General features: G+C 42.8%; 1 protein-coding gene across 1 annotated transcript; it reads left to right on the top strand.

The window, feature by feature from the left end:
- Window positions 1-49: 49 nt before the first annotated feature.
- sf3b4 (splicing factor 3b, subunit 4) lies at window positions 50-12,266 on the top strand. Its single transcript, XM_061741814.1, has 6 exons — window positions 50-120; window positions 2,872-3,000; window positions 4,987-5,538; window positions 6,292-6,456; window positions 8,577-8,735; window positions 11,965-12,266. Exons 1-6 carry the CDS (start codon window positions 87-89, stop codon window positions 12,117-12,119), a joined length of 1,194 nt encoding a protein of 397 aa, XP_061597798.1. The 5' UTR covers window positions 50-86; the 3' UTR covers window positions 12,120-12,266.
- Window positions 12,267-21,293: the final 9,027 nt, after the last annotated feature.

Raw genomic sequence — 21,293 nt, 5'->3', positions numbered from 1 at the left:
ATTTTATTTTATTTTGTTTCCCCGCTACGTCACCGGAAGAGGCGGGGCTTCTCCAGACGACGCTCCTCCTGCGATTGTCATTCAACATGGCAGCGGGACCAATTTCAGAAAGAAACCAGGGTAAATCCATCGTTTAATACCTCTTATTCGTTTTATGTTTGTAAAATTACAGCTGTAGCTTACACGTTACAAGTTGACCACTTTGATCGGCAGTGTTTACAGGTAGTTGAGCGGGTAGTTTGTTGTAAACAGCCAAACGAACACATGGGACTCGTTAGCTTAGCCTTTCGACAATTCATCAATTTGCCGTATATTTTGTTTTAAACCAGTTAACCCCATTTACATTTATAGATTGTACGTAATAATGCGGGCATTGGTTATTATTTTAGTGAGGATGGTCTATGTTTGAAACCCGGAAGTGGGTTTGTAGTCTTTATTTGACCAGCTAGCGTTAGCTTAGCAACATATAAACAGCATGTAGTTGTTACCTCTAAGTTAGAGTTAAAGGCTCTAACTAATAATAACTAATAATACCACTTCGAGTCTATATCACAAGCTTATAAACAAATACACTTCATATGCTTTTGTTCACTGTCTAGACTTTGAGTAAGAAGATTATGGATAATATCATGTTGACGAGGATTTTGTACAACATTAGTGCAGGATTCTTACAGAAACGTTTTGTTAGGATTGCAACTCGATCAGAGTCACATGCTTCATCTACTCCTTTATTTCAGAAACTCCAGATTCTTACTATTTATGATATCAATATTTTTCAGATATGTGTTTTTATTTATAAGATAAATTCAAGTGAAGGGAATATTCCTGGACAGTTCAAGACTTACTTTAAATCAAATTCACAGGTTCATTCTTATTCAACTCGACAATCCTCAGATCTTCATCCTCCTAAATTTCTCACTTGCAGAGTCAATTTTCGGTGAGATTTAGGGACTAAATTGTGGAATGATTTTTCCCACTTGGCAAAGACTCTTCCTCTTTGAAATGTTACAAAAGACGTTTGAAGGAACTTGACTGCTGTTTTTTAACTGTTTTCCCAATGTTGTTGTACATGTATCCATGTTTCACTCATAGTGACATGATCATTTCTACCATTAGTCTTATTTGCTCAGGAGTCAATACAAGTTGTAAAACCAATATCCCATGCACACTCACACACACTTATTTTTTTGTCTTTATTATTTATATATTGCATTATTAGTTTACCATCACTTTTGTGTAGTTATACTTTTTGTTTTTGTATGTTAATCTTGTGTTCTTTATAACATGTGAAATTTGAATAACTTCGGCGGAGGCTTCAAATAAGCCCAATGGGTTTTTTGCCTCTTCCTGCACCTATAGTATTTATATTTGATATTTCCTGTATATTTTTAAAACTGTGCAAAACAATAAACTAAACTATCTTATTTAAATAGTTATTATATGAATCTGAACGCTGACGGAAATTTAGATTCCCTATTTAACCGTAGATTGTTTACGGACGATTATTTAGGTACACAATGCAAAATATTGTGTTAATATACACACACCAGCTACATTATGGGATGTCCCATGTTAATACTGGACTGGATTCCTTTTGCCACCAGAACTGGCCGAAGATGTTGGAAACACTCAGAGATTTGGCTCCTAATTCTTCGTACCTAATTCGATCATACCTAATTCTAATTAATGGTCATCATCAGCTTCTCATCAAGGTCTGTACATCTCTGTGGATGACACAGCTCCTTGTATCACGGTGTGCTGAAGCAGGGAAACATCCCTAGACATGAAGGACAGTCCTGAGGACCGGAGTTGAGATCCACTGGACTAGATGACATCTCAAAGTTGCTGCAGCTGCACATCGTTGATGCTGATCTCCTGCTCCACCACATCCAAGAGATGCTTTATTGGACTGTGATCTGGTGTGGGGGCCACTGGAGTTCAGGGAACTTACTGCTGTATTCAAGAGACCAGTTTGAGATGATTTGGGCTTTGTGATGGGGTTCATTTTCCTGCTGGATGTTACCATCTGAAGTTGCCCTGCAGTGAAAGGGATGGCCATGGTTTGCAAAAATAGTCTGACTATGGCTTTTTAACACTGCTCACGCAGAACGAAAGGGCTCAAAGTGTGCCAAGAAATGATCACCTAAACATTATGAGCGTTACCAGCCTGAGCAATTGATACGAGGCACGATGGATCCATGCTTTCGTGTTGCGCACACAAAATTCTGACCCTACCAATGCATATGACAGCAGAAATCAAGACAACACCAGACAAGGCAGGCTGCGTTTTTCCAATCTTCTTTTTATAAACTTTTGTGAGCCTCTTTGAATCGTAGTCTCAGTTTCCTGTTTTAAGCTCCTGGTTGGGCCTTGTGCTGCTGTAGCCCATCTCCTTCAAGGTTCAACGTGTTGTGCGTTCAGAGACTGTTCTCTACATGACTACTTGGTTGTAACACGTGGTACTGTTGCTTTTCTATCAGTAAGTAAATATGAGGAAATAAAATGAGTTTCTTTCAGCGTGCTAGTGTGTACAAGGGCTGAAAAAATTGAAAAATCAACTCATTCAGTCAACAATATCATGGTCTCAAATCAATGAAAACTGAGCTAATTGTGATGATTCTCCAACAAAGGTTTCCAGATCTAAAGCGGTTTTAACTTTTCTTTCCCCCATCACAGTTGATAAAAAAAAAAAAAAACAGAATCTGTAATGAGGAATATTGAATTATTTTAAGGCACATTTTTTCCCAGGCCTCTCCTCAGCACAGTAGTCTGATTATTAGGAATCATCAAGATATTGCCCAAATGTGTATTTTACAGACTTCTATGGGGTATTTGTTCTTACAAAGTCTTTTCCTCTTCCTCTGCTCTCAGATGCCACTGTGTACGTTGGTGGCTTGGACGAGAAGGTGTCAGAGCCGTTACTATGGGAGCTTTTCCTGCAGGCTGGTCCTGTGGTCAACACACATATGCCCAAGGACAGGGTAACTGGCCAACATCAAGGTGAGCTCCACCTTTCTTTTTATTTCTCAGGACAGAGTGAAATAGTGTGCATTAGAGCCCTGCGTGGGACTGTTTTTTTCATCCCGCTCCTGCTGAATTTCTGACCATTACCGCCCGCACCCGCAATGTCTGTGTTCCGCTCCCGCCCGCTCCCGCAAAACTCTGAGAATTCATGCCCGCACAATGATAGGGATGCATTGATTTAGTGTCTTCTCCCGTCCCGCAAGAGAAACGTCCTTGACAAATCTATCTGATTTAATGTTAACATGATTGTTGTGGAGCTTGATGGATAATTGGCAGTTCATAGGTCACCTGACTGAAAGTTAGATGCAAATCCATCATCGTCATCATCGCACGCTTTTTCGCCTTTCACGCACACATCAATTATGTGATTGAGGTTATAGCAACGAGAGTATGCCGTGAGTGGCTCAAACACTAATAAATAAAGAACGAAACAAATGAATTTAACAAATGAATCGCTTGGCCATTACATTGCTGTGGAGAAAGAGAATGCTGCTGACCGACTGCGGTCCCAATCCCGCGCATCTTTCTTCCAAGATGCGCCACAGACACTAAACACCGTTTCTCCAAATATTTAGGCCCTCCAGAAAAACGCGATTACGCGATCGCAGAATTCATTGCATAATCAACCAAATGGCGCAGATTACGCGGGGATAGATTTATTCCTAAAAGGGCGCATATTTCCCGCGATAATTGCATATGTCCGCGCTAAATATGCGATTATGCGGGGATTATGCGGGGCTCGCTTGATTTCACAATTCACATTTTCGCATAAAGTTTGGAAAAGGGGGAAGTGTTGTGAGGGACATGTCGGGACGCCCGGTCGCGACGTGCGGGACCCGCCCGGTGACCTCCGCACCCCTCGCAGAAACCGCCACCCCCCAAACAGCAGCTCTCACCCGCGGGGGTGAGAGGAAAAAGGAGTGCCGTCTCCGCCGAGCCCTCCGCTAGCGCGGTGGGCGCGGCTGCCGGTGGACTCAGGATCGCGTACCGCTGCGCACGCTCCCATCCACTGGGGGACCTTGGCGGCGGACGCGTGGGTGACGAAGCTCTGGCTCGTCCCCTCACCGCGCCGGTGCACCCGGCAATCACCCGAGCACCGAGCCGCGGGCTGAAGGGGAGAGATCAGGCGGGGACCGGCCTCCGGGCCGCCACCCCCCTCTCTCCCTCCACCTGCGCTCTCCTTTTTTTTTTTTCGTCTACGACCTCAGATCAGACGAGACAGCCCGCTGAATTAAGCATATTACTAAACGGAGGACAAGAAACTAACAAGGATTCCCTCAGTACAATCAGCATTCTTTTAATCTGTGTTCTTATGTATTGAGTGTTGTATGTTTTTATCATGGACCTCGAGTCTGACTAATAAACGATGATGATGATGATGATGATGATGATGATGATGATGATGATGATGAGTAGCGGCGAGCGAAGAGGGAAGAGCTCAGCGCCGAATCCGCAACTTCCTGCATATTTTGCATATTTTGCAACTTTCCGCATATTCCACGACTTCCCGCATATTCCACAACTTCCCGCATATTCCACAACTTCCAGCATATTCCGCAATTTCACCGCATAAAAGCACATAAAAAACCCGCACATTTAACCGCATAATCAATTATTTTAGCCCGCATAATCAATGATTTTAGCCCGCATAATCAATTATTTTTGCCCGCGTTTTTCTGGAGGGTCTAAATATTGGACTTGCCTTGCTTCGTCTTTGTTTTGTAAAGACCTTGTTTGAGGTTTATTTTCCACGTCATGGATTTCCATCTTGTCGTTAGACTACATCCCGATCCCGCATTTTTTTTTTGGCTGCCCGCTCCCGCCCGCAGGAGAGTTCAAACCACCCACTGCCGCGAGATTTGTGTTGCGGGACCCAATCCCAATGCAGCCCTCTAGTGTGCATCTTAATAATTATAGCCAAAGCAATGCTAATAACAAACATAACTTGTTTACTTCTCCCAGGTTATGGCTTCGTGGAGTTCCTGAGTGAAGAGGATGCCGACTATGCCATCAAAATCATGAATATGATAAAGCTCTATGGCAAACCAATCCGGGTCAATAAGGCCTCGGCACACAACAAGAACCTGGATGTTGGTGCTAATATTTTCATTGGTAACTTGGACCCAGAGATTGATGAGAAACTTCTTTACGACACATTTAGTGCCTTTGGTGTGATTCTCCAAACACCAAAGATCATGCGAGACCCAGACACCGGCAACTCCAAGGGTTATGCTTTCATCAATTTTGCCAGCTTTGATGCATCAGATGCTGCAATCGAGGCCATGAACGGCCAGTACCTCTGTAACAGACCCATCACCGTGTCGTACGCATTCAAGAAAGATTCAAAGGGAGAACGTCACGGCTCGGCCGCAGAGCGACTTTTGGCAGCGCAAAACCCTCTTTCCCAGGCAGACAGACCACATCAGCTGTTTGCAGATGCTCCGCCGCCGCCGTCTGCCCCTACACCGGTCCTGACAACTCTGGGATCAAGCCTTTCCATGGGTGGCATGGGTGGTAAGTGATTTTTGCATCAAATAATTGTTTAAAAAAAAAAGGATCTGTAATGCTTTTTGTCTCCACCTTTTAGTTTTTTTTTTTTTTTCATTTTATCACCTTGGCAATGTAATAAACAACATTTTCCAGCTGCTTTCCATCATTTTAACTTTACTGGGAGCCTAAAGAAGTGTGGATTCTGCCCTCCCCTTAAATGCTCCAGTAGTGATATTTACTACTACAACTCTTTTTATAGTTATATTTGTAGTTCTTGGTGTGGTGTGGTGATCTCCCCCTCAGGGTAACAACCAGGACGTCACTGGGTGTTTTTCCTGCCAAAATCTAGCTCCTTGTACTTCCTTTTTTTTTAAAGTTTTACTCATTATTTTTATCAGATTTTTCTCAAAAACTATTAAATTGTTTTCCCTACCAACACAGCCCTTCTGAAATGACCACCAAGAGTTCATATGTGTAAACGTGCAGAGTTTGGATGGGTGTGCCTTTGGTTTTGGAGAGGCTTATGACACATTTTCCATTATGGATAATTACGTTGGAACTATGCTTGGCCCAGTCAGCCCTCCACGAGAGCAAACAAAGGAAGCTGCGCTGTGTAGGGCCGGATGGAAATGAGCCCTTAGCTGCACTTATTTCGGGTAGTTGGCATAAGAGATGAGAAATAAGCCAGTGAATGAAATACATTTAACTAAACATTTAAACAATAGTCAACTTATTGCATATAATGAAATTGAAATGTGTTTTTATTTTTTTGTGCAGGTCTTCCACCTCCTGGTGCATTCCCTCCTGTTCCTCCGCCTGGATCGATGCCTCCATCAATGCCCCCTTCTATGTCCATGCCTCCATCTGCCGGGACACCAGGTCCCCAGGGTGGTGGACCCCCACCCGGACCACCGCCCTTCCCCCCTGGCAATATGCATCCAGGTAAAAAAAACAACAAAAAAACAACCTCATACCGTATTTTCCACACCACCACGCACCTTCAATAAATTGCCTATTTTAAAACCCTCTTCATATATAAGGCACACGGAATTAGGGCTGAACGATATGGACAAAATTTCATATCTCGATATTCATGCCAGATATCTCGATATCGATACGATATGATATGACTTTGGTTCGGTGAAAACCAAGCATTTTTCAGAAAAATAACATCAGAAATCAAAAGAGTGCAGTTTTATTGATTAGAACTCACTGCCAGTCATCAACATTAACATAAAGTCACTAAATAATAAATAATAATCAAAATATTTTACTGTAGCTCCGCTTTAACGATAAATAACCAATGCAGTTAGAGTTAGAGTTCAGTACATGTTATTGATTGGACGCTGCAGCTGAACGGACTGTCACAACATCACTGCAGTTTCATGACGGAGTGAAGACAGATTACAGATTAAACTCATGTTTCACTCCCAGGTTTCATATTTGATTTATTTTCTGTTTCAACAATTAAATATCTAAAAATGTTAACTTTGAATCTGATGGACAAAAGAACCAGAAACAACTTTCTTAATGTATTACTGCGCATGTGCAATCCCCCCATTTGTCCAATCCTTGTTTTCAGTAAACGAATAGGAAATAGAGAAAAGAGTTTTCCACTCGCTGTTTTAATTCCCAATTTCGATTTTCAAACACATCAATGAATTTTTTATTATCAAAACAAAAGATGGGGAACGGATTATTTTGGTTTATTTCTCTATTTTTATTTTGTCATTTCAAAACTAAAAACGGATGGCCGCAAAATACACGTCGCAATTTTCACCAAGCACGACTTGCACAACACCTCGCTCTGGTCGACATCATCCTTTCTAAATCCAAAATACCTCCTAATAATGGAGGATGATTATTATTATGTTTTGGCACAAAATTAGATTCAGCACCGCCACCGGCCGCATTATCCTCCGCACTCATGTCTCTATTCTTCCGTTTCGATTTCTCCGCTCTTCTCCGCTCTCCTGTGTGTGTGGCTGTGTGCGTCTCTCAGTCTCCCTCACTCCCACCCTCCTATGTTTGTCATTGGTTGGCTTCAGCTGTCGATCAACAGCAAGCATGAAATAAGCTTTGTGGTTGGCTGGCCGTAGTGGTGCGTTCAAGGGCAATCTTAAAAGTAGTGTTTATGGAGACTGCTCAAGCTTTACAAGCAGGCCGAGCGGACATATATTGTTTATATCGTTGCTTTTCCGTTATTAATGTCTTGAATGTTCATATCTCGATATAGATACGATAACGGTATATCGTTCAGCCCTACAGGGAATATACGATAAGATACCGTACTATTACTATAGTGGCTGGGGTTGAGTTACGTATCTATCTGATGGAGCTGCGCTACAGGAAATGCTACAAAATGCTACAGCAAATGCAAAAAGAAAAGTACTGTAAGTCAAACTTTTTTTACAAACTAAAAACCAGCTTTCTGAAAACTTCGTTCACTTCCAAAATAAATGCTAAGCGGAACTTTTCCAGTTCGTTCCCCATCCCAGAATCCCTTGAAATCTTTTTCCGTGTTGGAACAGAACAGCTGGGTGATGCGGCATCCAATGGTCCCGCCTCCGTCTCTTCGCAGTCACCATTATGCGAGTCGGCGTCGCTGCTGTTGTCTTGAACGTCTGTGACGATTCCTGCCGGTTTTAGCGCTCTTACTTCGGCGACACCAACTAGGGTACCCACAATCCCCCTGACTACAGTAACAGAAATGACTGTAATGATCATATATAAGGCGCACTGCCAGTTTTTGAGAACATTTAAGGCTTTTAGGTGCGCCTTATAGTGCGGAAAATACGGTACTTTAAATTCCCTTGACTCTGAGTTACATGCGACTCATGGTTCTACGTACCTCCCTACGGACCCGTCTCGTTTTTTGCCACTCTGTAATTACACCACCAAATGCTAGGTGGTAATGATGGTGCAGAGCTTAAATGACGTGATGATGCTGATGAGCAACAGGGATTTTTAGCGGACATTGCAGCAATCTTATCGTTCTACTCGACTTAAAAGTAATGATGAAGTAATGACACAGAATTTTTCTTTTTTGTATTGTGCCACAGGTATGCCCCAGATGCCCATGCCCCCTCCTGCTCCTCCTGGCATGGTGCCTCCCCCTCCTGCTCCCCCGGGATCAGGTCAGCGGGCCCCGCCGCCCCCCAGCATGCCCCCACCCCCACCGATGGGGATGCCTCCCAGAGCACCGTACGGGCCTCCTATGGGTAAGCACTTTGGAAGCTTCTCAAATGTTTGTCAAATAAAAAGTCTCCTATAACTCGTCCAAGCAGATCTGGTACTTGTTTGAGTGTGGGACAGCTATTGGTCAGTTGCTATCCTTCCCACAATCAGATGTTTCCAAAAAAGATGTATTGGATAATCTTTGATTACTTGTGGCTTAATTTGCATCTGGTGGTTTTTATGATGCAACACTTGTAGAAAGACGTCACCAAAGACGCCATTAAACCGCTAGTGCGGCTGCGCTGTTTTGGTTTTATTAATAGTAAAGCTAAAATCTGGGAACAAAGAGTTTTGATGAGTCACTCCTGAAGTTCAGTGAACACAGCATGATTAGAAGTTGTGGGTGGAGATGAGAGGTGGCGATAAAGAAGTCCAGGCCGGATAATTACACACTGAGCTGCTAATTTGGCAGCTTACCCGGCAAATCCGAAAGGCTCACTGACATGTTTTCAGCCAAAGTAAATGTTCTTTTCTTTCAGAGATTGTGGTTTAGTCGTGACTTCACACATCCCGATATGTACTCTTACGCACAAGAATGGTTTTTTCCTCATATCCTCCTCTGAAATTAGGAAAAGCCGTAATCTCTGCATCATTTTGCAACATTTACTGTAATGACCCTTCATCATTGCAGTTGGTGTAATTTTAGAGGAAAATGGGCTGTTGCAATTTCTCCCGGCGGTTTTCAAGCGTTAGAAAATGAAACGTATGCTGGTGCGACTATTTTCAAGTAAAGACCAGTTTATCTGAGAAACTGAGGAGCAACAGCGTCTCCACGAGGACGTGGCGTTTGAGTGAGTCAGACGTCGGGGCTTCACTTCATCAGGGGTTGACCTACTTTTAGTTAGGGCTGCAACTAACGGCTATTTTAATAGTCGACTAGTCACCGACTATTGAAACGATTAGTCACCGACTATTGAAACGATTAGTCGACTAATCGGATAATTAGTAATTTTTTAAAAATTTAGTATGAGGTTGCTTTAATTATGTGGCAAATGATAATAAACACAAGAAAGATGGCACTAGAGCCCTGATATAGCGGGACTGTTTTCTTCATCCTGCTCCCGCCCGCATCCGCAAAACTGAGAATGTATGCCTGCACGGCGCACAATAATAGAGATGCATTGATTTAGTGTCTTCTCCCGTCCCGCAAGAGAAATGTACAGACAAATCTATCTGATTCAGGGCTCCAGACTAACTTTTTTCACTAGGAGCACAGTAGCCCCTAACTGAAAATTTTTAGGGGCACAATCAGAAATTTTAGGAGCGCACATCGTTTATCGACACGCTAACCAAATGTTTACATTTCTACTACATTTCAGTGTATTAGTAATACGTATTTCATAATAGATTAATGAATTACCACAATGTGCTGTTTCAAATGCAGTGTTACATTTTATTGTGCATTTTTAAAGATGCCGCAACATAAAGTAAACTGACAGCACCATTGCTGTCATTATATATAAAAAAAACATACATTCACATGATAAAAAGGTGCTTGGTAACAAAGTGCTTAGTAACCTTTCAGCCATGAATGTAACTGTTAAACACAGTACTTAACAAATGTACAAATATTGGGGTACTGGCCAATAACATTTCCTACTTGTGTCTTTACTAAAACCCTGAACTTACACCAGTCGACCAAATTCACTGCCTTCACTCAAATAACTAAGGATCTTACCAAGAAATATTCTTATGTCTAACCTAAAAATGCCATTACACCTGACAACACACATCACTTAAAAGGTTAGGTGTTTTTCCCACGTGTTAAAATTTAACTTTCATTTGTGTCAAGCAAATTTTAAGCAATGTTCAAAATAAAATTATGAGACCTGCTGTATTGGAGCACATTTTCTTTTAGTTAAAACTGTAGCGGGGACAGATGTTTAGAGAAACCTATGTATGTTCCGGGTGAAGGCTGATTTATGGTTCCGCGTTACAACAACGCAGAGCTCTGCGTCGATTTAAGGCGGAACCATAAATCAGGCTTTAGAGGGGGGACATATCGGAGAACAACCAGAAGAATATAGAGTGGATTAAAAATAAAAGTTAAGCACTGAGCTACATGTGTCTCCCGTCTGGGCCATTGCAGACTCATGGCCTGAGCATGATGTTACTAAAACAAAACATACCCGCCGCCTCTTTCTTCTAACTTTATGCGCGCGCCGCGGCGGCAGCGAGTTGTGTCGCATTAAATGTCGTCCGGGCGTAATACCTGCTTTGAACTGGTGAAATTAAACGAAAAAAATAAATGAATAAATAAATAAATAAATAAATAGATCCCCCAACTCATTCCCTTTCACACTCATTGGCCTGCAAATATGGGGGTTCATTGAGGCACTCCTTCCACGTTTAACGTGTAAAAAAAAAAAAAAAAAAAACACTGGCAAATTTACTGGTCGCACGTGTGCGAGTGGACATGAAATTCAGTCGCACATACTCAAATTTTGGTCGCAAAATGCGAGCATTTGGTCGCAGTCTGGAGCCCTGTGATTTAATGTTAACATGATCATTGTGGAGTTTGATGGATAATTGACAGTTCATAGGCACCTGAGTTAGATGCAAATCCATCATTGTCATCACACAAGCTTTTTCGGCTTTTGCGCCGCATCAATTATGTGATTGAGGTTATAGCAACGAGAGTAGCTGTGAGTGGCTCAAATAACACTAATAAATAACATGAAATAAACAAAGTTAACGAATAAAACAAATTAATTTCACAAATGAGAATAGGCTTAATATCTTACCAAGGCGAGTCCGTTTCGTTCAACACTCCGACGTGCTTTCTGTTCAAATGCATTACCGACGTGCTCCTGTGATAAGCAAGGTCGGCTTGGCAAACTGTGCAAATCATCTTTTTATTCACCGTATCGAGGCTAAAATGCTCCCAAACTTTTTAAGTTTTATTACCCGCAGCTGCGCTGAGATGCTATCGTGCATACGCGACTCTCGGCAGAGATTGTATTGAAGTGAGATGCCTCACTCTATTGGAAAAACACTTCTGGCAACAATTGTCGACAATGGAATTCATTGTCGACAATTTTGATTATCGGACAACGTCGACGAATCGTTGCAGCCCTACTTTTAGTGTCTATGAAGTGCACGTGAGAACGGAGGACAGTATTGTACCACGGCATCAAGCACAAGTGTAGAAGATAAGATTTGACAAATGACTAATCTGGTCTCTTCAAATATCTCCACCCCCTGTGTCCCCAGGTATGAGAGGGCCTCCTCCCCCGATGCCTCCTCCCGGTTACGGCGCCGGTCCTCCTCGTCCACCTCCGTTCCCTCTCCAGAGAGGACCCCCGATGCCGCCACGGCCCCCCGGTGCCCTGCCCCGGGTTCCTTTGAGGGCGCCGCTGCCACCCTGATCTATGTTTACAGAAAATGGTTGATATTGCTTTTATTTTACACATGTTTAGATCTCCTGGAGTTTGCAGGAGTGATTCCACCGCTTGTTTGTTTCTTGCTCATTGTACAGATGAACTACATTTGGCAAATAAAACTTTTTAGTACAATTTTCCCTTGTTTATCCTCTTTGTTTTCTTGAATATTAGTTTATGGTCATCCTGAAGCAGCGAGGCCCTCGGGGCTCCTTCATTTCATCAGTTCTGGTGGTTTTACTATAAATGTGTTTATACTCACAAAGTGCTGCTCTGAGGAGCATTAATGAGCATCATAGTGCATGAAATATGCTCATGCTTTATTATTAGAGGAAGGAGCTGCATGAGTAGTTTTTATTTTATCAATGGACACGTTGAACAAGAAGAGTAACAGAATGAGCTGTTTAAAACCTCAAATACTGAAGTCATGCATGCAGTCTATGGAGATCTGGCGGTTTCATTAGGCTCCATTTCAGTAGATATTGATTTCTCTTACACACACACACTCACACACACACATTAGTGCGTGTGTCCAGAAGTAATTATGGTATCATTTAAAGACTCCTGGGACAGCTGATCTAAACTAACTGAATAGTCTCAAGGAAATGTATTTAAGTTAAACCACGTGTCGGGCCTGACGCTCTAGCTCCAGTGTTTTGTGCTAATTAGATAATTTCTTGCTTCAAATGAAACCAAGATGACAAACTAAATGCTTAATTCAAGGTTCAAAAATCAGCAGTCATGGGCACTTTTATGGAAAGACAAGTACAAGGTTGCAAACACCTTTCTGGCGGAACCATGATGTTTCTGGGTCTCTATGTTAGAGACAATGAGCCGACCTGTAACTACCTGTAACTCTCGTGTAACGTCTGTGTGTTAATGTAAGACCATGTTGGAGCTTCTGTCTGTGCTGCTTGGAGCCGGGGATTGATGGAAACCAAAAACTTGGTATTAATATCGAAAATGTTCGAAAGAAATGAAAACTGCTGTGAAGGATTTCTACAAAACGTAAAAAGATCATCGTCCTGGGTACATTTGTGCTGCTTATTGACTTCGTAATGTCTTTAGGTCCGAGTTATTTATGAAAAAGGTGAGTGATGTGACTATATTATATATTAAATGGTTCCCCATACTGTTTTGGATTTATTGGGGTGATCCATCTGACTTTTATTGCGATTAAGCAAAGCCTTTTGCGTTGTTATACAAAAGAAACAATCCTTTATGGGTGACACCTTCTTATTGAATAGAGCTATAAAAACATTGATTTACAAGTGACTGACATTTCGCCATTTCTCGACCTCGTGCATTTGAGATATACAGGACTGTCTCAGAAAATTAGAATATTGTGATAAAGTTCTTTATTTTCTTTAATGCAATTAAAAAAACAAAAATGTCATACATTCTGGATTCATTACAAATCAACTGAAATATTGAAAGCCTTTTATTATTTTAATATTGCTGATTATGGCTTACAGTTTAAGATTAAGATTCCCAGAATATTCCAATTTTTTGAGATAGGATATTTGAGTTTTCTTAAGCTGTAAACCATGATCAGCAATATTAAAATAATAAAATGCTTGCAATATTTCAGTTGATTTGTAATGAATCCAGAATGTATGACATTTTTGTTTTTGTAATTGCGTTACAGAAATTCACAATATTCTAATTTTCTGAGACAGTCCTGTATATGTATGTACTTATACTTAAATCGTTACAAAAATGAGATTGCTGCCATCCCACGGCCGATGGGATGTTGGCTCCTGCAGGCAGGTCTTGACGCAGTCAAAGGAATAGCTAAGTGGTTGTCATGGCAACAGGAGACAGGTGCAATTGGATGTGCGTGTTTCCATAACATATAATTAGATATTAACGGCCAAAGGCAATCGTGTGTGTTTAACAGCCAGATGTGTGATAATGAGTGGCACACACGCACCCACCATCACTAGTCTTTCAGCCTCCAGACTGAACCAATAAGATTAATAATCAGAAAATAAAAAGGCGCAACAGCCTCTATAAGTATATGCGCAAAACGTGCGCAGATCGGCTCGGATAGGATCTGATCTTAATTGATCCAGATATGTTGAAATGTGCTCGTGATGGGGGAGGGGACCCCTGTGGATGGCATGGGCTCCTCTCCTCCTCCTCTCTCCTCCTCATCTCCTCCTCTCCTCTCCTCCTCATCTCCTCCTCCTCTCTCCTCCTCATCTCCTCCTCTCCTCTCCTCCTCCTCTCTCCTCCTCATCTCCTCCTCTCCTCTCTCCTCCTGATATCCTCCTCTCCTCTCTTCTCCTTCTCTTCCTCCTCCTCCTTCTCCTCATCTCTCCTCTCCTCTCCTCTCTTCTGTTTCTGGTGGGCTTGTGTGAGTTTGAGCGTGAGTCGGTGGTGTTGCCTCTGAGTGGCGTGTAGTTTGATTTGGTTTCAAGCATCTTTGGGGCTTTCCTCTTCTCTTTTCTTTTGGCGCATTGTCAGGTAAGTAGACTTTGGGCCAATCCCAATACACCCCCTACTTTCTTTCACTAGCCCTACTTTCTACCACTAGCCCTCCCTCACTACCACTACCCCTAAAAAAGAAGGGATAGATTTTAGGGCACTTGAAATCTTCCCAGGTCTGTCCCAATACTCCCCCTACTTCTACTTTCAGCACCACCCCTAAATCAGGAAGCTGAGAACCAAAAGCTGTTTTAATTTCAGCTGTAGCGCTGTTAATATGCCACTTTATAAAGTTTTTATATTTTTTCAGGCGTAAAAGTAACCGTTAAGATCCCCAACCTGGGCTCAGTTTATCCAAATAAATTTGATCTGATGTTTTCGGCGATGAGAAGAGCCGCCGGCTCGGAGCAGCAGCAGCAGCAGCAACAGCAGTTCACGTACAGACGTGATCGCCGGGTCAACCTGCACCGTCGTCCCGGGGAGAAACCTGCAGCTCTGTGGAGAATTACCGCTGGCTGAAATAAATCATTTAGGAAGATAAATGTTGGTTTAATAGATGAAATCTAACAGTTGTAGCTACGCCTGAGAAATTTGCTCCGGAGCTGGTTTATGGTTCCGCGTTAAATCAACGCAGAGCCTACGGCGTAGGGTACGGCGTACGGTGCGCGTCGCTACATAACCTACGCCGTAGGCTCTGCATTGGTGTAACGCGGAACCATAAATCAGCCTTCATTTTGGCGAGGTTTGAAAAAGACTTCGCAAAAACGGTCAAACTAGTAATTATGTACATTCACTGAGTGAATATTATGAAAGTAAAATATACATTTCTCGCTAGAAATGTAATCAAAACGCATTTTTATGCAGAAACTAACTCAAAATATTGATTTTATTCACTAAAAAATAAGAAATGTCCGCCATGTTTTTTTTTTTTGATTCAGTCCGCAAATGACGACGAAAAGCATTCTGGGAAATTTTTCTGGCCCTCGGTCAGCTAGTCAGCATCTGAAAACCCTCTATCCGTAGGGACAGATTCATAGCCACTACACTCGTTTTCTTCACTACCCCTAGGGTGAAAAGAAGAATTGGCACACCACTACCCTCACGGGAACGCGCAAAATTTAGAGGTAGGGATGAAAAGTAGGACTAGGGGGAGTATTTGGACACGGCCTTTGTAGTTGTTGTGGTCTGCGACGCCATCCTCCGTCTATTCGACATGGAGTCAGGATAGTGCCGCCCAGTGTTGTGCAAGTTCATACTTCTCATGAACTCGCTCAGTTCAGTTCAGTTCACATAATGAATAGTTCAAAAATGAATAGTTCACATTCATAGTTCACCATTTTCACTTTGAACTAGTTCAAAACCAGTTCATTTCAATATTTTTAGGTGAGAAGTATGAATGAAACGCCCCCCATCCTAAAACTGTTCATTGTATACCAGTGGTATTTTGTCCATTTGCTGTTTTTCTTATCTCTGACCTTATGCCTGACATTAGGGTGGGATCCTTGAACGTAAACGGCGGGAGGGACAGTAATAAGAGAACTTTGATTTGAGAAATTGCACTATAAAAAGGGATTGATAATAATAATAATTCATTTTATTTAGAGGAGCCTTTCAGGTCACCCAAGGTATCAGGTTTGTAAAATAGCCTTTTTCCATCTCCGTAATATTGCAAAGATTAGGAAAACCCTCTCGCAGAGTGATGCAGAAAAACTAGTTCATGCGTTTGTATCTTCTAGACTAGATTACTGTAATGTGTTGTTAGCAGGATGTCCAAGTAATTTGCTGAATAGGCTCCAGCTGATCCAAAATGCAGCAGCACGAGTACTGACAGGAATTAGCAGGAGAGACCACGTCTCTCCAGTGTTAGCGTCGCTCCATTGGTTACCCGTAAAATTCAGAATCCAATTTAAAATTTTATTACTTGCGTATAAAGCCCAAAACTGCTTAGCTCTGCATTATTTGCAAGACCTGATAGTGCCTTATGTTCCTGTCAGAGCTCTCCGTTCTCAGAGTGCAGGTTTACTCGTAGTTCCTAGAGTATCCAAATGTAGATTTGGAGGGCGGGCGTTCAGGCACCATTACTATGGAACCAACTTCCAATCTGGGTTAAGGAGGCTGACACTACCTCCACCTTTAAAACTAAACTTAAAACATTTCTGTTTAGTAAAGCCTATAGTTAGTGTTTAGTAAACCTCTAGCTGGTGTTGGTAAATCTCTAGGTAGTGTAAACTTTAGTGTGTCAGAGTCGCTCCTGTGGTTTCTTGTGCTGGCCCCCCCTTCTCCTCCCTTTTCTCTCTTTTGTCCATGTTGCAGCATCCTTTGCCGGACACCGGAACCTGCAGGTGGTCGTGGGTGGCTTGTAGCTTGCATTACGGAGCACAAGTCTTTCCCTGACCCTGCACCCCAACCTGGGACTTGCTGATTGGGCCGGAGCTTCGGGAGCTGCGTGCTGGCCTGCGGTCCCCACCCCTGGTCATCCCGTTGCTGCTTCCACCTGCCTGCTGTGCTGTTGCCGTCCCTGACCCACCAGTCTGGCCCTCGGCAGGAGGGTCCCCCCTTATGAGCCTGGTCCTGCTCAAGGTTTCTTCCCTCCTAAAGGGGAGTTTTTCCTTGCCACTGTTTGGCTTAAGGTTTTTCTCCCACTAGGGGAGTTTTTACCTGCCATTGTTTATGTAATAACTGCTCGGGGGTCATGTTCTGGGTATGGGTCTCTGTAAAGCGTCTAGAGACAACTCTGTTGTATTAGACGCTATATAAATAAAATTGAATTGAATTGAATTGAACCCAAGGTCACCTTACAAGTGATACAAACACACATTTTATTAGTTAAAATACAGTTAATACAAAAAAAGCAGCAACAGACAGCATAAACAAAGTACATAGACCAATAAATAGAACAAACTGGTGCACCGTGTCCAGTTAGGGTGAGTGAGGGAGTTTGAACAGGTGAGTTTTGAGTTGGGTTTGATATACGTTTTCTGCAGGAAACTCATTCTGCTCCAGCTGATGAGGTAGTCTGGGAGTTGTGGTGGGACGGTAATTTTGTTCTCAGCCATGGCTCCAACTTTAGTGCAGGTGTAGCTATTTTATTTAAGAAAAATCTATCTGTGAGCATCCTTTCAGTAACCGAGGTTGTTCCAAGCAGATTGGTATTTGTCAGGGCAGAGTTAGGTGGTTCTGTGTTTTGTTTTGTGAATGTTTATGCTCGAAATAATGGTCCTAAGAGGGTTTTTTTTTTTTTTATAAACTTAATGGGGAATCCCAACATTGGCATCAAGACAAAGTCGTTATTGCCGGTGATTTTTTTTTTTTATTACGTTTTTTTTTTTTTAAAGATTTGTTTATTCAAAAAGAAATCCTGTACAGCATTGCTCACAGTAGAGTACAATACAAATATATCGTGGCTAGTAGCTAAACAGGAAGGCAAATTCAAGGACCAAGAAAACAATTCAGCTAGCATGAGAGGATGTGTACATACTAGAAAACAAGTATTTGATGGGTTCAATCAGGAGGAAGCTGCACTAATTCGTTGAAATGGTTTAGGGCTGACATATGTCATAGAATTTCTTCCTTGAACCTCTCACAGTATATTTTATTTTCTCCATTTTCAAAAAGAACATGACCTCCCTAAGCCATTGGGCTATGGAGGGGCTCTTGGTGGACTTCCAGTGTAGCAGTATTACACGTCTGGCTAATAGAGAAGTAAATGCAATGATTTGTTTTTGTCTAAAGTTAAGAGCTAACTCAACAGAAGGGGTTCCAAAAATTGCTATATGGTAAATGGACATAGTTGCAAAACAAAGTCTGTTGCCGGTGATTTTAACTGTAATCAGAATTTTACTCTGGATAGAACGCATGAGGAACCACATTCACTTTCTTCCAGGAGCCTTAAGACTGTTGTTACACAGTGGGATCTATTGGACACATGGCGGGCGTAATGTCCACAAGTTAAACAATATACATGGTTAAAGTGAGGGATGGTGTAGTAACTGTTGCAAGGCTGGATCGTATTTACATCTCTGGTAATTTGGTTTCAGTGGTTACATAGCACTATAAGCCCTATAAACCCTGTTGGGTTTACAGATTATCATCTCGTTACTGGCTGTGAGTTTAGTTATCCTACCAGGTGTAGGGATCAAGTCTTACTGGCATTTTAATAATACACTTCTCCAAGATACTGGGTTTTGCAAGAAATGTGAGTGCTTCTGGGATCAATGGAGGGACCGTAATACTTTTTTTTTCTCCATAAAACCCTGGTGGGAAGTGGGCAAAGCTCAAATACGCATTTTTTGTCAACAATATACATCACATTCCACTGCTGCATTGAAAGCTGCCATTTGTGATTTGGAGAAATCTATTACAACTAATGAACAGGGGTTGCTAAGGAGCCCGGATCCTGGAGCTGGTCATCTGTTACGAGAGAAGAAGTCTGCGCTGGGCTCTTTTCTACATGAACGTGTGAAGGGGGCGCTTTCAACCTGAGCAAAAGTCTGTTGCTCAGAAGAAACTGATGTCGTGTTTGAGGTTGCCTGAGGGACATCTGACCACTGATCAGACTGAGATGCTGGACCATGCAGTGGAGTTGTACTCTGACCTCTTTGGGAAACAGCCTTGTTCCGTGGAGAGGATGGATCTCCTGGAGGGTTTTCCTCAGCTCAGCGCGGCGGAGAGGGCTGCTCTGGATGGGGATCTGACTCTGGCTGTCAATGAGATGCCTCTTGGACGAGCGTCGGGGATTGATGGTCTCTCCCCAGATTTTTATAAGCGCTTTTGGTGCCTTATTGGGTCAGATCTTCATGAGGTTCTGCTGGATGGATATAGCACGGGATCTCTTCCCATTTCCTGTCAACGGGCAGTTTTAACTTTGCTGCCAAAAAAAGGGGACCTGGTCTTGCTTAAGAACTGGAGACCAGTTGCTTTACTTTGCACGGATTACAAGATTCTTTCCAAGGCCCTCTCAAACTGACATAAGTTCTATCTGGATAATATTGTGCATCTGGATCAGACTTATTGTGTGCCTGAAAGAACAACTATGGACAATATTTTTCTGATGCGGGATGTGTTTGATTTGTGTAAAGCAGAGGTGGCAAATCCGGCTTCAGAAAGTAAAAGTCCTACCATGTATTTGTTCTGTCCATTCACTCAACCAGCTGATTCTAATCAGCACAGCTCTTCAGCCAGGTAGATGAGCTAATTAGTGAACTCACCTGGTTTTAGTGAATGGACAGAACAAATATATGGCAGGACTTTTACTTTCTGAAGCCGGATTTGCCACCTCTGGTGTAAAGTTTATGATTTGAATTGTGGCATTTTGTCTCAAGATCAGGAGAAAGCTTTTGACAGAGTGGATCATTTGTATTTATTTTTGTCCTTTGGTATTGGGGACATATTTTTGTCCTGTTTAAAGTTATTGTATAATGGTGCTGAATGTTTGGTGAAAATGGGGCTGAGTCGGCCTGTCTCTGTGCAGCGGGGGATCAGGCAGGGATGCCCTATCTGTCTCAGGGCAACTTTTCAGCCTTGCTGTTGAGCCCTTGCTGTGCAGGTTGAGGGCTCGGCTGAGTGCTCTTTCGCTACCCACTTTTAGTCGCTCTTTTGTTGTGTCTGCTTATGCTGATGATGTAAACGTCTTTATTTCATCGCGGTCTGACACTCCGCATTTGACGAGTGCTTTGTCTCTTTATGAAACTGCTTCTTCTGCACGGGTGAAATGGTAAATGGTAAATGGCTTACACTTATATAGCGCTTTCCAGCTGTACTCCTACAGCCCCAAAGCGCTTTACACTGCAAACATTCACCCACACACGCACACATTCACACACCAGTTGTCGGCGGAGCTGCCATACACAACGGCGCTGGCCTGACAACCGGGAGCAACCAGGGGATCCAGTGTCTTGCCCAAGGACACTTTGGTGGACACAGGAGGAACTAGGGTTCGAACCACTGACCATCAGGTTCATGGGCAAACGCTCTACCAACTGGGTGAACTGGGATAAGAGCGAGGCTCTATTGATGCGACGGTGGAGGGAACAGGATCTTCCTGGGGGGCTACGGTGGGGGAGGGGTGGCATTAAAGTTCTGGGTGTGTTTTTGGGTTCTGATGGTTTTCTTAAGAAGAACTGGGAGGGATGTCTGGAGAAGGTGTGTGCTCGGTTGTCTAGGTGGAGTTGTCTTATAGGGTAAGGGTTTTGGTTGCTAATAACTTGGTTGCTTTGACTCTGGCACAGACTTGTTGCTCTATCACCACCCGGATGTGTGTTGGAGGAAGTACAAACGCTCTTGTGAACTTCTTCCGGTCTGGTCGGCATTCGATTCAGGCAGTAGGACTTTTATCTACCTGTTGCTGAAGGAGCTCAAGGTCTCATTGATATTCAGTCCAAAGTTGCTTCCTTTAGGCTTCGGACCGTGCAGCGGCTGCTTTATGACTGTGGTCCAGCCTGGATCGACACAGCAAGACTGTTGCTGAGGAGAGTTGGCAGACTGTGATAGGATAAAGAGTTTTTCCTCATGCAACCTGGAAAAGTGGACCTTTTTGGACCTTTTTATGTGTATGTGTTGCAAGCATGGAAGGTTTTCGGGTTTCTCGCATACCTGATGAGACTACGGGCCTGTGGTTTTTTGAGGAGCCGTTGTTCTTCAACAACTTCCTTCCCTCTTCGATGCTGGAATCCTCCAGTCTGCGGGTCTGGTGTTCTGCCAATTTCTGCTGCTTTGCCAAGAAATGCTACCTAA

The sequence above is a fragment of the Cololabis saira genome, chromosome 15 (assembly GCF_033807715.1).
Source record: "Cololabis saira isolate AMF1-May2022 chromosome 15, fColSai1.1, whole genome shotgun sequence".
Classification (NCBI taxonomy): domain Eukaryota; kingdom Metazoa; phylum Chordata; class Actinopteri; order Beloniformes; family Belonidae; genus Cololabis; species Cololabis saira.
This window is presented reverse-complemented; position numbering and strand designations above follow the sequence as displayed.